Raw genomic sequence first — 19,198 nt, 5'->3', positions numbered from 1 at the left:
CAAAGTGTAAGTGTGTGTCTATTTGTTTTTATTTCAGCGGAGCAATACTGCGCTGCTGTCTTTGTAGTACATGTAATTGGTTTACGGACATGGTGAAGTGTGTCAGCCAGTTGCTCTATCACATGCATCCGTAGTTCGCTGGTTAACACCGGAAATCTGCTCCTATAATGTAATAGTGAAAGCCCACACGGCTTCCCATCACGGCACAGCCCTCTGTCACATGGCGCGCTGTTGGTTTTCACTGTGGATAGAGTTGGGGGGGGAGACGGGATAAAGGAGTCTGCAGGCAGAGGAGGATAACGCGATAGGTGGTTGCAGGGTCTTATTTACCGAGTAGGTCTTCTTAACCACTTTTTTTTTTTAATTGATATCATCTTTGTGTCATTTTGTTGCGCCTTGAAGTCAAAACTCCGCCATATTCAGTCCACCACGCCCGGAGCGTCAGCTATCACAGTCGCCGTTGCAGTCTGCTCAACTTATTGCACAAAGTTAATTTCCCCTTTTACTGGAGAGGAAGAAGGTAACAGCCTCGAGAACAGCTGCTTTACTTCCTTAAATTTGCTAAAGCTTCTGTTTCCAGCTCCGGGAGGGGGGAGGCGTAGTTGCTGGAGCTTGTAGTAAAGAGTTACCGTGGGCTTTAATCATTGTGTGTTGTGACTCGAGGATACACTGAGGAAGGGAAGGGAAGGGGGGAGTGTTCGCTGTATGAACAAACAGTATGTATGTGTGTTTACCTTGGAAGGTGAAGTTGTAACCAGGAATGATTTTGAGCTCCGTGGGGGCATGCTGCCTCAGCCCGGAGGCCAAAGAGGCTCGGAGGATCAACGATGAGATTGAGAGGCAGCTCCGCCGGGACAAGAGGGAATCCCGACGGGAATATAAACTCCTTTTGCTGGGTAAGAGACGGATCAAACGGTCTCTGTGACACCTCTATGAGAGGTCAGAGGTGGAACAAGTTTTCAGGACTTCCACTTAAGAAGCTGCATCCCGAAAAACGTTAGGTGGCCTCCTCAAGAGGGTCTTTGCATCTCGTCTGTTATATCAAATTAATTATTAAATTTGATACATCAAATGTCTTAACGATTTAAAAAAAAAAATCTTGCATAAATATAACAGCCTTATGTGTTGAATATTTGTATTTACGGTTTTGACATATGAGGCAGCAAGTGCAGCTCTTAAATTCATGCAGTGCAGTGGAGAAAAAAGAAAGCTGTGTCACAGAAGACTACTTGAATAAATACAGCCTACTTAGCATCTGTCTGCTCTTTGAATCAGACCCCTCAAAACATAGATGTAAACATGATTCAGTGCACTTGAGTGTGTTATGATGCCTTTGTGGCTGAGAGGAAGCAGATTATAAACAGTGGAGTAAGAGGTGAATCCTGAATGTGGACATTAAAACCTGAAAAATATAAGATATATATATATATGTGTGTGTGTGTGTGTATATATATATATATATATATATATATATTGTAAACAGAAAAATCCCCAAAGTAAAATAAAAAACATGGAGGTGACATGAATAATTCTATATACCACACAATTTACATATTCAAAAGGGAGTAGGATGAAGTTTACATGCACGTCATTTACTACTGAACACTGTTCCTGTCATAGGGCGTGTGCATAGTTTGCTGTGTGAGGTGAGTTAAAGTGTAAAGACAATGCAAAATGCAGTTACAGTACGGGAAACCATGCAAAACATACTCACAGTGGGAGTTTTAACTACTTTTAGCTACTACTGTATCTCAAATGGGGGAAAAAAAGGGATTAACTACACAGATTTGTAGGATTGAAATATTATGTGTACCAAATGAAGTGTATATACTTCATTTGTTGATAAGACATCAACATATGGCCTGACTGTAGTAGTTTAACATGGACCAAAGTCTATGTACATTAGTGGTTTGCGGTGACATTGATCAGTGGTTGCTGTATGCGTCTCATGAGACGTATTTAAAAAAAGAACTGGTACTACAACAAAACTCATCACAGTTTAATCTTAAGGAGAGCAGCGAAAAAAGAGAAAACAGTTGACTGTTAACAGAGCCAACTGCCTCCAGTTCTTCAGAACTGCCCATCGACAGATCTGTGCAGTGTATCTGATAACAGCATTTTTCTTCTACACAACAGTAAGCAGTCCTCTGGTATACATTGCTGGTTCAGACAGGCATGACATGACACGAAGCTCAAATACTCACTCGTCAGTTTTTTTCCTTTTACGAAATAATATGCGACTAGCCTTGGGTCAACTACTTTTGTAGCACTTTTGTGGTTAGCCACGAGCATGTTAGACTGTAGCTTCCTGACCCTAGTTTGCATTTATAATCTCTGCATGATTTGGAGACTTTATGAGGTATAAAGATGTGACAAATCTACATGTATTAGTAACATTATTACTAACAGTTATACCTGGAAGTGTGATGAGTCCTCCCTCATCAATCTCACTTTAGTTGATGGTATACATTTTTTTTCAACTTCCTTTAGAATTGGCCCCATAAAATCCAGTATGGCATGGGCTCCACACACCGCTGTCATTTAATCTGTACAGAAAAGAAATCTTAGTTGCAGTCCTCATCTGTATACTACAGGGCACCGGGTACTTCATTAGTTCCTCCTTGCTCCTTTCTACTTTCAGAGCTGCTTTAATTCGTAGTGTCACAGATTCATTGAGGTGCTGGAAAAACTTAACATTTAACAGCAGAGATTTTGGGCCGTATTGACGTGTCAGCATCGCACAGCTGCTGAAGATTTGTTGGCTGCACGTCCTAAATGCAAATCCTCTGTTTCACCATATCCCAAAGGGCCGTGTTGGATTGACATCTGGTGACTGTGACGCGTCGTGTTCAGGAAACCAGAGCTTTGTGACACAGTGTGTTACTGTGCTGGAAGCAAGCATCATGAAAGGATGGACATGGTCAGCAACAATATGGCTTCATGTTGTGTCCACCAAATTCTGACCCTACCATCCGAATGTTGCGGCAGGAATTGAGACTCGTAAATCTAGAAAACATTTTTCTGATTTTCTGTCTAATTTTGGTAAGTTCGTGGATATGATATCCTCGGTTGCCGGTTCTTAGCTGACCGGAGCGGTTCTGGGTGTGGTCTTTGTAACAGCTCGAAGCAGTGTGGCCATTTTTCTCTGGCCTCTGACATCATCAATACATTTTTTTCCAGAGGACTGCCGCAGACTGGATATTTTCTCTTGTTTGGGAAAATATCCTCTGTAAACCCTTGAGATGGCAGTGTGGGAAAATCCCAGCAGATCAACAGTTTCTCAAATACTTAGCCCATTTGTCACCAACAACCACGCTACATTCAAGGTCACTTCAATCACCCTTCTTCCCCAGTCGGCTGCTCAGTTTAAACTTCACCATTTTGTCTTGACTATGTTCTAAATGCTGTTCTTGCAACATGATTGGCGGATCAGATGTTTGCATAAATAAGTAGTTGAACAGGTGTACTTAATAAGGTGCCACATTTAATTTGACTATTTGGCAAAGGATGTGTCATCAGTGACTAAGTTGAAGGTCTAAAGCAGTCAAGCATGAGTAGTCATGTAGAACGTGTCACCAGCCTTTTAGCTTCAGTAGACAGCACTCTGTATTTTTGCCCACGACCAGTTTCAGTCTGACATTAGAACAGTGCACATCGCTTTAAGTACTCTCTAATAACATTTTAAAAGAAATACTATTGCTTTCATTTGTGCACAGGGTTGTCTCACTGGTGTCATTTCTGCATTGTCGGCTACACGAGGAAATGCCGCAACTTCTAATAAATCTACCAGCCACCCATGAGATGACAAAACGTAACATTTGATGCAAGTTATGTCCAAGTTTACATAAGAGGACATCAGGATAATATATTATGATCATAACTACATTCGGGGCGACCGTGGTTCAGGGGGTTGGGAAGCTCATCTTGTAACTGGAAGGTTGCTGGGTCGATCCCCAGCTCTGTCTGTTCCTGGTCGTTGTGTCCTTGGGCAAGACACTTCACCTACCGCCTACTGGTGATGGCCAGAGGGGCCGAGTGGCGCGATATGGCAGCCTCGCTTCTGTCAGTCTGCACCAAGGGCAGCTGTGGCTACAACTGTAGCTTCCCTCCACCAGTGTGTGAATGAGTAGTGGAATTGTAAAGTGCTTTGAGGGTCTCGAAAAGCGCTATATAAATGCAATCCATTATTATTATTATTATTAAATAAATAAATGAAGCAATAAAATCAATCGCTCTGTATACCCTCTGTTTAGTGATAACCTGACATAGTTTATTCCTCTGAGCTATAAAACCCCATCCAATGTTGCTAAACAGGAGAGTCTGCATCCGTGCTGCTGGTGAGACCTCAGGCATAGTTGCTCCTTAAGCTAAATGCTAACATCAGCATGTTTTGATGCTCACAGCTATAAAGTTTGCAGTCCATTTGGTGATGTAATGATTATTATGCTGACTGCGTTAACATGCTAACATTTACTAACTTAAACTAAACTCAGAATACTGGGGAATGAACACCTGTTGTTAGGACCTTAAAGAAAACACTGAAAGTGTTGAAATTTTGATCTGGTATCAAAAAGTCAAGAGCTTATCAGTGTGACGCATAGTGATCCAGAAAGGAATTTCAATGTCAACAGACAGAAAGAGTGGGAGTTTTACAGTTAAAACTAGCTGATCGCTTACACACTGCACGAATATATATAGAATATGTGAACGTTTTACAGAAACAATATAATTGAAATGGATGGATGTGTCAACAGGGTCAGCAGGAAAATGTAAAACAAGTTCTGACGTACCTGTATTAGTTAAATGTTTCTGTCATTATTTTTTTGTGACAGATGTTATTTCATATATATATATATATATATATATATATATATATATATATATATATATATATATATATATATATATATATATATATATATATATATATATTAGGGGTGCAACGATACACAAAATTCACGGTTCGGTTCGATACTTTGGTGTCACGGTTCGATATTTTTTCGATACAAAAAAAATGTTCATGCCTTTTTAATTTGTCATTTATTAAAATTATAAATATATATTTTAACTCAAAAGTACAGTTTTTAAATTTAACCCTAACCCTTGTGCGTGTTTTTTTTATTTTGACAGCGAATGCGCACCTGCGGACCACTTATGTGCAGCCCTGGTTATTTAGCTCGTCATATTGCAGCCACAGAAATTATTTTGTCCATGAAACCATAAAGCTGCACTTTCTTTTTGCCTTATAGTCTGATTTGTCATAACTTCTCCGTTTTGTGGTAAGCTTTTCTTTGGCTGTCACTTCTTCACCCTGACCTGTCTTATTTGGCTCAGCAGAACTAAAATATATATCTGTCTGTGAAGGTTCTCAGTCATCCAGGTCATCGTAGTCAAATATAAATCCTGCTGCTTTTACACACGCACTCACATAAGCTCAGCGATTCTCTGCGCGATCAACCTCTCACATGTTTAAGCTTGCTGCGGGAGATTTCACTTGTCATGTTTGCATAGTAAGCTAACGATTAATAAGACGATGTCAGAGGAATTGGTGCGCAAATTATCATCACTCACCAATCAGTGCTGTCGCTCTCTATACACAGTTCGCACGATTGCAAAGGGAAAGCAAAAAAACAAGCGCAAATTCAAACGCAATTTCAATATGTCACATATTGACAGTGGCTCACCGATGCCAATGACATAATTACCCAGCTACATTTCTGAAAGAATGCAAAAGCATTGACATATATTTTTCCTTCCTACAATAGCCCGACGGGCAGGGAAGAGATAGATTTTGGTAGCCCGACTGAAAAAAATCGCTAGCTCCGGGACGTCGGGCTAGCGATATTGCAAGCCCTGTATCTTATTGAGGAATCACTCATCTTTGGAAAAGAGAGTTTATTACAGAGAAATGTCTCTTTCCAAAATAAAAGCTATACTATCCGCTTCTTCTGGGCTATATTCTCAGCAGCATAAGGAGAGTCATGTGCTAACAGCTGTCTAAATGACTCGGCTAAAGTTAGTAGCATGCTTGTTGTTTTTGTCTTTGCACTAGGATGATGTCGGCGTAAATGTGCAGTCATATTCGTTGTGTTCCCACTAGTGCTTTCAGGTTAATCTCGTTGAAATGACCTTAACGCCACAACACGGCAAATCTCCGTTAACGAGCTACCGCCGATCGCCCCGTGCATGGGGCTAGACGGCCAACACGTTAACGAGCTAACTGCGCTAACACACTAGTTCCCACCCATGTAATTGAGCATTGCATGGCACATCCAACATACTGTTTTACTTTAGTCCATGACTCGCTTACCTTCAGGGTCATACGTCACATGAAAACCAAAATAATTCCAAACGCCAGATCTGAATGAGGGTGGGGGAGGTGCCCTGCGCTCTTCCTTCTGACGATGCTGTCTGTGTTGAGCGCTCAGTGGATCTGCGCTCGACAGTGCAGCCTGGGCGGAGTAGTCGAACGCAGATTCACTGAGCGCTCAACACAGACAGTATCGTCAGAAGGAAAGTTGATAAAATAAATTACAAATGTTGTATTGTTCGATACATATGCGTACCGAACCGAAAGCACTGTATCGAACGGTTCAATATCGATACGAATATCGTTGCACCCCTAATATATATATATATATATATATATATATATATATATATTGATAGTAGACGTAATCGTGACTAGTCGACTAATCGTGGCAGCCCTAATATATATATATATATTAGGGCTGCCACGATTAGTCGACTAGTCACGATTACGTCTACTATCAAAATCATCGACGACTGATTTAATAGTCGACGAGTCGTTTGAAGCTTTGTAAGATCCCAAAAGACGCAGGAATAAGTAGTAGGATTTAAGAGTGTAATAACGGACTGAAACAGGAGATGGCAGCACTGCATGTACAAGGATGCCAGGTGCCGTTAAACCCCGAAGAAGAAGCTGTGTCCCAGAATTCATAGCGCAGCCCAGCTCAGTTTCCAACAATGGCAGCAGCTAGTTAGTTTTAATATTACTCTTATTATTCTTTCTGGGTCACAAAATAAATGTTTAACATATTTTCAGGCGAGAATGTAGCTGTGTAAACCTCAAATATCTGCTCAGTTTATCAAGACACCACATATTTTCAAAAGCGCTTCAACGTTTTCGGAGACGTCTGTTACCCACTAGCTCGATAGCTAGCCGGGGGCAAGGCTCACTAGAGCCGCTGAGAACACCGGACACCCGGCAAATCGTTTTCAAACCCACCGCCGTCTTTCGCTACTCAGGTTAAACATGATATATAAGTCACTTAGATAACTTAAAATGTCATTGTTTGGCTTTTTTCAGTATTTTATTTGTTCCTGAGTAAATCGGTTTGGCTAAGATTAAAGTTAAAGTTTTTACACAGCTGAGTGAATGTCAAGCAGACAACTGATTGTCAGAAGTGTGAGATGCTCGAGAATTTACTCCGGTGTCCTGTTATATTTTAGATAGCAAGGAGTTTATTAAACTTCACCGAAACAATCTGCAGATTTCATTAAAATTTAATAAACTATCATCTTGTCTTTATTTTTAGTTAGCACATACCTGAAACACTTAAAGCTGTAAGCTAATGATAGTTATATAAGGACAGATGCTGCTGGTGCAATAAGCTGTACTTTTACCTCCAATGGATGATGATCTGATTAGTCGACTCATGGCAAAAATAATCGGTGACTAGTCGACTATCAAAATAATCGTTTGTGGCAGCCCTAATATATATTTACATATATGTATATATGTTTTATAGCCTTAGATCAATCAAAAATTTATACCTTATTATTTTTTATTAAGCCAAAGGTCAGTGCTTAAATTATAATTACAAGTGATGTACTCATTAATGACTGAATATTTTTTTTAATTATTTCCTTTCAGAGTTATTTTATTTTTGTGATTTCTAATTCGTTTTTTTATTTTAATTCATTTTGACTTTTTGTTTTTAATCCAGTTTAGTTTCACTTACTTTCTACTGTTTCAAACGGTTTAGTTTCAGTTTAGTTTTTGTTAGTTTCAGTGTCAGATGTAGGCTTTTTAATTATTATTGTATGGAAGGCATATGTCGGAGGCACGATTTAGGAAAATTTATACCGGTGTTACAATAAAAACACAGAATATTTTGAAAGCAGTTGACTCACAATCCTGTGGACATCCAGAGTCTCAATAAGCATGTCCATCAATGCCTCATCAGCCAAGCTGAAATAACACCTTTTTAACAAACTAACAGATATTTTTTACAAAATCTTATTTTATATAGTTTACATTTTTGCACAAGTCTAGTTTTAATTTTCACTTTTTTTAACTAAAATGTTTTCTTCAAATCTGCTTTAGTTTTCAGTTTTAGTTAACTATAATCACCTTGATCCTATAATATACTGAAAAAATGAATTCTGTGTAATGAATAGTTATAGTTGAGGCACTTTTACTTTAGTTGGACTTTAATTAAAATAATTTTCCTTATATATGTTTAAAGAAGTTTTTATTTAAGTAAATAATCTAGATGCTTCTTCTACCACTATAAAAAACAAGTTCTCAGACTTTAAGTTTTTTCTACCTGCTGTTGTGGTAAATAACATAATTGTGTCTCTTTGTGCTTAAATCGTAAGAAATAAAAAAAGTAAAAGTAAAATTACAGGAAGTGCTCAGTTAGCTTATTGATCGTCCTGTAATTGCAAAAAAAATCATTTTGTAAAAACAACCAAAACAAAACAAAAAATGTCTGTAATAGATTTTTTTCTGTAATAAATATTTCATATATATATATTTTTAAAATCTGATTTTCCATGTGTTCTTATTGGATCAAGAGTCACTTGAGGGGATGAAAATGCCCTTTGGATTTACACAGTATCTGGATGTGATAAGGTATAGAGGGGAGGACAGGTGCATTGTATTGTTGGTATTTTGATGGGAATAAAGAATAAAACTACATTTATGCCTCCTGTTGGATAGGAACTGGTGAAAGTGGCAAGAGCACGTTCATTAAACAAATGAGGATCATCCATGGCCGTGGATACTCTGATGAAGACAAGAGAGGCTTCAAACAGCTGGTGTACCAGAACATCTTCACAGCCATGCAGGCCATGATCCAGGCCATGAACGCACTGCAGATCCCCTACAAGTATGAGCACAACAAGGTAGGCCTGTGTCCTTTCTTCGCTGCTTTGCTCAGACAAATTGAGAAAGCGGTTTTTATCAGACACAGTCCCACAGAAGCATGCGGAAGGTTTACTGACAGAGCCTGCAGTGTGTATTACTGTGTATTTAGGGTGAAGCACTTCTGGTAATTTGCAACAGTGTTTAGTTTTGCAATCCTGCTGCCAGAGAGTTTTGTCTACTTACGGAGTGAGCTGTCGTTTTGAAGTATACAGAGTGTCACACTGCAAGCATGTAAAAACTGGTAGTCCTGAGCCAAAAACAAGTAAGAGATCAGGAATTCCCCATTATTCATACAGGAATCTGTTCCTGTCTTACAAACACCAGGTGCGTATTAATCACAAAAACGTGCTAGCTCACACACAGAGACTACATTAGGTAAAGCTCCAGGTTAGGATGCAATCCAGGAGAGCCTATGTCAGTGATCATCTGAGTCAGCATGTGCGTTATATTTTTTCTTTCCTGTAGTGTTGGTGGTGTTCTGTAAAAGCTCACAGGATGGCACTGTTTGTATGCAGTCGGTTTGCATAAATCAGCAGTGAAACACAGAGAGACCGTAGGTCAGTGAGGTCAAGACATCAGTCGCTGTGTCTGAAATAAGTGCGTTTATTCATCAAATCAACTACACTGTTCACAAACTATGCTGATCACAAAAAAGTGCATTAGACTCCTGTCTGGAAACCAAATTTATCGCTCATTATTGAATAAACTATTGACTGTCTGTTTGAATAATTTAGCGAGCGGTGATATCAGGTACTCAGTATATCAGTTCACTAAACCTCTTCCCTGAATGGTGAAATCGTAGCTTAGAATCTATAGTAATGCACAGAAGGCCCATCCAAAGATTTGAGTCCTCGTATAACCTCTCTGAAACAAAAAGAAAACAAAGCAAAAACAAAACCAAAAGAATAGCTATATTCAAATATGTTCAAAATTGAACGAGTTGGATTAAATTTATATGCTCACAAAAAAGCCTGCTGGGGTAACTAGCTTTTTGCTTGCTTTCACCTGAAGGAGAACATCTTAACTTAGTGAAGCTTGCTCCTACTGTTTGGTTCACTAAACACACAGGTTAGACTTTTATTCTGAAAGCATTTTCTCATATAAAGTCAAAAGTGATAGTTTTAGTTAACTTTTTATGTAAGAGGTTTACACAAAAAGTCACACCTCCTTGTGATTACTGTGGTCACTAGCACGGTGTAATGCTTGCTTGTGGCTGTTATGGATGACACTGACCTGTCTGCAAACACTTGCTAATTAAACACTGAACTGTAGCGAAACTTGAAAAAGTGAGACACAAACCACAAAGATGTTTTGCTGGCAACCAGTAAGGTGGACACAAGGCAGTTGCCAACCTCTCTCTAGACTCATGTGACTGCCTTAATGATACTTTCATAACTGCGGCTAGCTAGCTCTATACTGGAATATACTGTAAGATGAATACTCAGTGATATTTCTATGATTGTGTTTTTGAGTCTTAAATAAAAAATCTGCCTCTGAGTAGCTCTATAAAAAATGAAGTAGACACTGGAAGTGACGTGATTATTTGAGGCGCGGCACATAAAACAGTGGCAGCTGTTGAGTGATGGAGGCGAGTAAGTTACATTGTATTAGTGGTGTGGAATTAAAAGCTGGAACAATCTTTTAGTAAAATGCTAAGATTTTTTGATTTCTATTAGGTGGTCAGTGACTGCAGGGGGAAGAAAATGTAAAATAGAAAAAGAAAAACAGGACCATCAAAGAGAAGAATGGGAGTATATTTTGAAGCAGGAGCATTTTAGTTAGCATGAAAAAACAAAAACAAAAAATCAAACAAAGTGGAAAATCCCTTCCAAAGACTTCTGCATTATGAAAAATATATGACTCAACAAACAGATATCTGTTCTTGAGTGTTACCTTATTGGAGCGTTGCAGTGTAATCAGCCGGTTCGATTCATATATTTCATAACACTGGAATTTCATTAATGATGGGTTTTGATTCTCATGTTTACTATTGCTTCAGATTGCTGAACTGCTGCCCTTCTGTGCTTCCTGTTGAAAAAATGTGATATGGGGGCATGCAAATGCTTTAGCCTTCCCACGGCTAGTACTGCCTCTGCAAGCTGCTTTGCAACCCATATCTACCCCAGCTCCTTTCATGTTGTGTCTGATTTCTTCAGTGTCATTTCCGTTTTCACTGATGGCTGCCGTATAACATACTGGTACCGCTTCTCTCCCACAACAATGCCATGCAAACCAATGCACTAAATTCCTGCAGATGGGGTTAACACGCTTGACTGCTAGGTTGAGAATCACGATTTATAAACAACAGCTGTTGATAACATACTTAAGAAAAACCACTACACAGATACCTTTAAATCAGATTTATTGTTTTATGTTTGGAAGCTCAGAGATTACTTATTGGTTTTTAAAGACCCCCTGTGACAGTAGTTTAAACAGGGCCTAATTTCATCATGTCTGCTGGAGACTATCAAAAAGTTCTCTTTTACAGTGGGGGAAATAAATATTTGATTGCCTGCTGAATTTGAAAGTTTGCTCACATCACCAGGCATGTACACACCTCAGGGGGGAGTTTGGCCCGCTCCTCTTTGCCGAAACTCTCGAAATCCGTTAGGTTTCTTATTTTTATTCTTGGCTCTTTGATACTGCCCAAAGTGGTAAAATGGAGGGAACTGATTCTCTGGAAAGTTGTGCTTCATACACATAAGGAGTTCAAAAAGGACGATCCGTAGTTGATTGATTGACCGTACGTGGCACACAGCCATCCCTGCTGCGTTGTAGGGGATCAAATACTTATTTCACTCAATGACAAGAAAATCTACTTATAGCTTTTATGTAATGTGGTTTGGTTGATATTCTGCCTCTATTAAAATTAAATTATCATAAAAATATAAACTTTTCGTTTCTTTGGAACAATTATTTCCCCCACTGTATCGAAATGATGTGCTTATATGTTGAACAGTTAGTTTCAGTAAACGATTGGTAGTGTGAATCAGAATCTTAATTCCATCTTGTTTGGTATTTGTTATCTTGGTAAACCGGATGACATCACTCCTTCCTTCCAGCACTCGGACTGATTCGTCACCTATAATGCTGCGGTGACAGTTGCGCAAGAGATGCTTCCTATAAATAACACAATATTAAAGTAATTATGCTTTCTGAAGTTGTTGCTAATATTAATGTGTTATTGTGATGCTCAGGCCAACGCCACAACTGTCAATAAGGCTGATGTGGAAAAGGTGGTAACATTAACCAACCCATACATTGATGCCTTGAAGAGCTTGTGGAGCGACCCGGGAATTCAGGAATGTTACAATCGGAAGCGGGAATACCAGCTCTCAGACTCAGCCAAATAGTGAGTGTAAACAGAAGAATAACTCCTCACACACTGTCTAATAATTTCCTGTGTTTCATCTGCCAGCCGTCTTTTTAATGCACCAAGGACACAGAGGCTTAGTAGTTTTTCCATTTAAGGTTGTTAAAAAGAAACGCATTTAAATTCTAAATAATTCATTACAGCTGCATGGCTGAAACAGATACAGCCATGACTTAAATAATTCAAAATAAATGTCTTCCTTCTCTCCCTCTCTGTTCTGCTTCTTCATCAGTCTTTCTGTCAGCAGCTTTCATTTTCATTTCGTAACACTGCATTATCCTCCTCCTGTGCTATTAGCTATCTGGATGACTTGGATCGAATCTCCGATACTGGGTATCTGCCAACTCAGCAAGATGTGCTGAGGGTGAGGGTGCCCACAACCGGTATCATAGAGTACCCTTTTGACCTGGAGGGCGTGGTGTTCAGGTGAGTGTTTTTTTCTTTCTTTTGTTGGTGTCCCCCACAAATACTATTAAAATAATGCAACATTCCTTAAAAGCAGATAACATAATTCGAGGTATTACAGGGATCGATACATTTATATCTTATATATATAAAGATCCAGTAACCTGTTTTAAAATCTTCTACCCTTCTACCTCCTGAGTACAATGTCTGTTGTGTGTATACATCATTATGGTGCATTCACTGCTAGCGAATGGCCATCCTGTTTTTTTTTTTTCTTTTTACTTGTAACCTCTCTGGTAACCAGATACCTGCAAAAACAATGACATTGTCCCTGATGACACCTAGTGTTATCAGGTAACATAAGCACATAAGCAACTAGGGCTGTGCGATATGACCAAAATCTCATATCCCGATATAAGAATTCTATCGTCCGATAACGATATAAATCACAAAAATGTAACATTTTCTGTAAATTCTGTGAATCTCGGGCAGCTCGTCTTGCAGGACGTGTTTCCAGCTGCGCGTCATGTAGCTGGAGTCGAGTGTTTTAACCGATGCATGAAACGATACATTTTTAGACATAAGTTGTAAAGGCTGCCGTTTTCTTTGTGAGTATTTATTACACGGCGTGCTGCGGGGAAAAGCCTGTTCTAACGTTTGAGTCTAAGGTTTATTTTTTAGCACCTGGTGGCTCTTTTTTAATTCTCATCCGTAAATAATCTGCTCTTTCACGTGATTCTGTTTATTTTGAAAAGTCTCAACAGGATCTTGAGCTTTATTGTGAAAGGTTTATGTGGAACATAAACAAGCGGACACGCGATGCTGTTACCGTCGTTGTTGCTAACCACAACGCATAAAAACAGGCGCTTGTCCGTCGGTAGTGTGGTTATATTAAATATAAGAGAAAGAGAGAACTTTAAGAAATTAATATAGCCACTACAGTGACCATCAAAACGATGAAAAAATGTTGCCGTAAACAGTTTATTTTGCGAAACAAACGATAGCGTAAAATGAAACGATAGACGTTTTTATATCGTCATCCGATATATATCATTATATCGAACAGCCCTATAAGCAACACTTTCACCTGTTCGCCCTTGGACTGCAGTTATCATTGCGTCCCTAAATATAATTTGTTCATCAAGTCTGCCATCCTGGGCGGCTACGTATAGCAAGAGCAGACAGATCACACAGAGCAGTTCTGCATGAAGAGTGCCCCCAGTGTGTTAAATTGATTTCATAGTTATATAGCAAACAAAATGTTTGTTAATTAGAAAACTAAATATCATTTTAACGCTAAAAATAGTGACGTTTAACTGTGTCGATAATTAGTCAAACTTTGTGAGAAGGCCCGACCAACTTTAAAATGATCTCTCAAAGCCACCTACTGTGTGTTAGGTAACTGGACACTGAGATGTTAATTTTCAGGAAGCCCATTAAAATGTAACGCACATTAGAGTTCACATTAGAATTAGAAAGAAACGTCCTGTTTGAACTGACCAATTTTAGACTATGTCGCTGTGACAGCTGGCCACTGATTATATTAGCTGTTGTTTGACTGGTTCCCCCAGTTTGACTGGTTTTACCTCTTTAATATAACAGTTCATGTACTTTACATTGCTGTCTCCGGTCCTGTTATCATTTTTAAGAAACATCATTTGTATCATTTATGTTACCTTAATATTTTTCACCGGTTTAAACCTGTGACTGTAGGATGGTGGATGTGGGTGGTCAGCGTTCAGAGAGGAGGAAATGGATCCACTGTTTTGAAAATGTCACTTCCATCATGTTCCTGGTGGCACTTAGTGAGTACGATCAGGTCCTCGCTGAGTCTTCCAATGAGGTAAAAATCAGACTTAAAAATAATAATCTAATATATGTATGTGTGTGTGTGTGTGTGTGTGTGTGTGTGTGTATATATATATATATATATATATATATATACACACACACACACACACACACACACACACACACACACACACGTTTCTTACATGGGAAAAGACAGTAGCTTGCTTTGGGATAAAAAAAAACCCAACTCACTGGATAGGACACAAAGGGACTTTGTTTCCTTTGTTTAAGGCCAAACCTGTTAGGTGGAAATGATGACCTAGATTTCTGCAGAGTCCAGCTCCTCTCTCTCTCTCTCTCTCTTTGTCTCTCTGTTTCTCTCTCTCTCTCACTTTCTGGCCACATTGATTAACTTCATCTCAGCCCTCCTTTGTGGCAGTGCTCATAGTTTAACTGCAGGGGGAGCTCTAAAGTCACTTTATCCCAACAAAGGGCACCTTTTAGTGAGGCCTGTTCACTTGATGAGATTACAGCCAATTGAATTTGCTCACACAGGCAATCACTGGTGAAGTACTGCTGTTCTTCAGCAGGGATTCACGTCTGTTGTGTTTTCTCCCTTTCATTCTTTATTTATTTATATGTTTGTTTGTTTGTTTTTTCACAGAACCGAATGGAAGAAAGCATGGCCTTGTTCAAGACAATCATAAGCTACAAGTGGTTCGAAGAATCCTCGATCATCTTGTTCCTCAACAAGATAGATTTACTCGAGGAAAAAATCATGTATTCACATTTGGTTGACTACTTCCCTGAGTACGACGGTAAGGGGAACTAGCGCACTCGCTGCAAAGAACATTTGAATAGAACATGATAATATGAGCATCTTGGTCCATTCATTTTTGCTGATTCACTGTGTCAAATAGCACAGTCTTTCTCTTACAATCACCAACAACACACTCGCTCCTTTTTACAGTTCGCTGGCATTAGCTACTAAATGCTACTGGTTATACCAGACCAAACACGAGTGTACCAGTTTGTTTTCCGCTGATAAAAATGATATGCTTTGCCTGTGAATTCAGATTTCTATTTCTTCATGGAAATGCATGAATCTAACTTACAATTTTTCACTTTTACACAACTACTAAAATATTCCTGTGCTGTTTTCTTCTTCTAGGTCCTCCACAGGACGTCGACGCGGGAAAAGCATTCATATTAGACATGTTTGTCAGTCTTAACCCAGATGAGAAAAAAATCATCTACTCCCATTTCACGTGCGCCACAGACACAGACAACGTCCGGTTTGTCTTCTGCGTGGTGAAGGACCACATCTTGCAGGGCCACCTGGATGCCTACAACTTGGTCTAAAAGTGTGGCGGTCTTGTTCTTCTTCTTTTTGCTGTAATTCAATCGGCTTTGTACACCTGGCAGCCGGGAGAGCTCCTCTGTGGTTCTGTTTGCTTCACGCTGCTGTTGAACTCTTAAATCCAAAAACAGGAAACGGAGAAGTAACGCGGCTTGTCGTCAAATGGCTCCACTACTTATGTATTTCAAATTTTCTAGTTACACTCTTTAAAGTGGATGTCTCCAGCTATTATGAAGTGTGACGTGACAATTAAAGCGCTGCCTTAGCGAGGAGCCTATTATAGTATGCACTGAATTTTATGGAGTGCTTTGTGTAGCAGTGTAAAATATTTCAGTGTCCTCAAGAGCCTCAGAGGACTTGTAATGTACTGAGTCTCTGCTTCAGGAAATCTGTGGAAGTGAATGCAGACTAACTGCAATGCAGCACCTCACATCACTAATCCAAGTTTGTCATGGTTTGTTTTTCAAGCTAAAAAGTGTTCGAAGCATCTGAATGCTTAGGTTGTGTCTTGACTTAAAGGGAACTAGTCGTAATCAACACTAATGACACACTGACCTTATTACCACTGTTACTTGCACATTGTATATTTTGTAGCGGTGGTTGTGTCGTACTTGCTCCAGTTTTCAAATTTCAATTCACTCGATGCGCCTCACGTTTGTACGGTGTCCCAGAGAGGTCAAACTTCAGAACTGCGCTGCGACTTAAAAACACCAACAAACCGAAAATTTCTCCAAATGCACACAAAACACATTGGAAATGAAAAAACAAAGCAAAACACAGAAGCCGAATAAAACACAGTCGAAGTTAAATCAGAGCAAAAAAAACCAGGTGTTTTTGGGGGAGGCGTTTATTCGAAGGACCAGCTGCGAAACATTGTACTGAGACACGCTTAAAAGGAGCACACGACTCATCCATGTTGTGAGGGAGAAAAACATGCAGTGTTTTCACATGATTCATGTAATACTGCAGACAGATGTTTGCTATTAGCCATTTAGCACTAGATTGTTGCCACTTCTTCAGGTGTTTGGTGACATACCTCACCAATAACACTTTTGGGTTTTGTGTGTTTTTCTACTACTGTTGTGTTTTATTCAAGTTCTGTTGTCCTTTGTGTGCTTTTTCAACATTTTTCTATTTGCTGGTATTTCTTTAGTTTGCAGTTCCTTTGACCTCTCAGGGCCACCGTACATTGTCTGCATTGACCCTTTTAAGCCACTTTTTTTGAGCACGGCATACTTTTTGTTTTTTGTTTTCTAATTCTAAACATTTCAAAGGGATATTCACATTTATTTCTTGTGTCAGTTGTATGCTTGAATAGCACGTTTCTTCAGTTCAAAGACTGTTTGATTGGATTTTTAAGTATATTTCTTGCTTTGCTCAAAAGGCTTTACAACTTCCCCTTTTATTTATCTAAAAGCATAGTGTACATATTGCATGGTTGGGTAATCTCCCACTGTGGTTATTTTTCTGTCTTTTTACTCACATCACGGTCAGTGTTGAAACTGCTAAAGGGAGAACTTTTAAATGTTAAATCATCTCTGATGCTTTAGAGATGGTCTATTCGCAGGCATGAAGAAAAAGCTCATGAGAGTGTATCCGTAGCACTATTGTTCACAGAACCCTCTTCACAGGCTAATGTGTACCATTTTATTTATTGGTATATTTCACTATGACTGTAATATGTGAATGCAGTCTTTTTAAATGCGATTGGATAAATAAACAATCTGTTCATTTTAGGTTTTCAGTCATTGTCTGTGTTTGCAAATCAGCTCCGGCACACTGATGGTTTGCCATTCAAGTGTTTGTCTTCTTGGCTGCTTGAAGAGCTCATCTGGAGCAGTCTAAGTCCTAAAATCCTCCTCTGTGATACATCCATCTGGCTGGAGCCTACAGCATTAGGTCCATATTTTTAGTCTTGTATGCAGGGATATAGAGTGTGGCAAAGAACCATTAATTTTGGAGGACACTCAAAGTAATGTGGCAGTTGTATGTGACACAAGGATAGATTAAAAGTGAGGTGGCTGCTGGGCACCAAATCCTTAGTGGTCTGTTCTACATGCAGTCAATTCAACCCCACATCGAACATGAATTAAAAACCGTTATCCTACATTTCACCTAAAACATCATCCAGTCAAAATAATGAGCCCAAGGACTGTAGCTAAGGAAAGATTTGAAAGATTTCCCAGGAAAAATCTCCACATTTAAAAATGTGAATGATTCACAGCTGATTTCCACTAATTTTACTTTTTTGTTTACCTGTTTTAACATTAATAATAAATAAGTCACAGCATCATTAGGCCAATCATGGCTGAGTGGCCTTAATAAAAGACATACATGTAGAGTTAGGTGTCCATTGTATATTATGCTGAGGTAGAAATTGACAGTTGTATTTATTTATTAATTATCACCAGGCAAAATTTCAACCACCACTTTAGATTTGAAAGCAAACAGTGAAGATGTGACTGGGGTGCAGACTTCCAGCTATATTTAAGGGGCTTGATATGATCTGTTTAGGAATTAAAGCCATTTTTACACTGTTTCCCCATTTTCAGAGGGTTAAAAGGATTTAGCCAATTGGCTGATAGTATATTTAATAATATAGAGCTTTTCTATACTAGATGAGCATTCAAAGCACTTTATACATGCCATTCATCCATTCATGCAAGTAAGTTCTTTCTATCTAACATTAATATGCCGAAGGATACTTTGGCGTGCAGACAAGAGCAGCCAGGCCTCATACCAGCAACTGATTACTCCCCTGAGCCACAGTCACAATAATATATTTATTCAAATATAATATTTTTGTATAATGAGATAACATATACAGCTTCAGGGTTGCTCACGGGCACGTCACTGCAACCCCTCCTGGCTTCTGCTCCGCAGCTGCTGAGTGACCCCTCATCTGGGGCTGTCCTCAGCTCTTTCTGGGATGTTGGCGCGGCTGCCCCTCTGTTAGTCTTCCTTGGTCTCTTGTGCTCTGAGGGCCTCTGGATGTCTGGAGTTTTGATCTCCTCCATACCTGCTTCATGCCCTGGAGGACGGGGCTGTGGCTCCCCACACCCTCTAGCAGATCATTACATGAAGGAACCTTTTA

General features: G+C 39.3%; 1 protein-coding gene across 2 annotated transcripts; it reads left to right on the top strand.

The window, feature by feature from the left end:
* The first annotated feature begins 123 nt into the window (after positions 1–123).
* On the top strand, positions 124–17,840 carry LOC120714274 (guanine nucleotide-binding protein G(q) subunit alpha-like). Of its 2 annotated transcripts, none has more exons than XM_040000409.1 (8): positions 124–333; positions 743–896; positions 8,969–9,153; positions 12,373–12,527; positions 12,846–12,974; positions 14,667–14,796; positions 15,409–15,562; positions 15,916–17,840. In XM_040000409.1, exons 2-8 carry the CDS (start codon positions 761–763, stop codon positions 16,104–16,106), a joined length of 1,080 nt encoding a protein of 359 aa, XP_039856343.1. In that variant the 5' UTR covers positions 124–333; positions 743–760; the 3' UTR covers positions 16,107–17,840. The 2 variants fall into 2 exon arrangements, with proteins under 2 accessions (XP_039856343.1, XP_039856342.1); XM_040000408.1 differs by having other exon boundaries at positions 124–520.
* The last annotated feature ends 1,358 nt before the right edge of the window (positions 17,841–19,198 follow it).

This window comes from Simochromis diagramma, unplaced genomic scaffold, assembly GCF_900408965.1.
Source record: "Simochromis diagramma unplaced genomic scaffold, fSimDia1.1 OVJJ01000596.1, whole genome shotgun sequence".
NCBI classification, from domain to species: Eukaryota; Metazoa; Chordata; class Actinopteri; order Cichliformes; family Cichlidae; genus Simochromis; species Simochromis diagramma.
The sequence above is the reverse complement of the archived record's forward strand: the minus strand, read 5'-3'. Positions and strand labels throughout refer to the sequence as shown.

What these genes read in the sequence shown, in the direction of transcription:
- LOC120714274 (XM_040000409.1), top strand. Translation starts at nt 761, where the DNA reads ATGATTTTGAGCTCCGTGGGGGCATGCTGCCTCAGCCCGGAGGCCAAA. An exon ending in CTGGAGGGCGTGGTGTTCAG is followed by an intron (nt 12,975 to 14,666) that starts GTGAGTGTTTTT and finishes CTGTGACTGTAG; the next exon opens with GATGGTGGATGTGGGTGGTC. An exon ending in CTACTTCCCTGAGTACGACG is followed by an intron (nt 15,563 to 15,915) that starts GTAAGGGGAACT and finishes TTCTTCTTCTAG; the next exon opens with GTCCTCCACAGGACGTCGAC.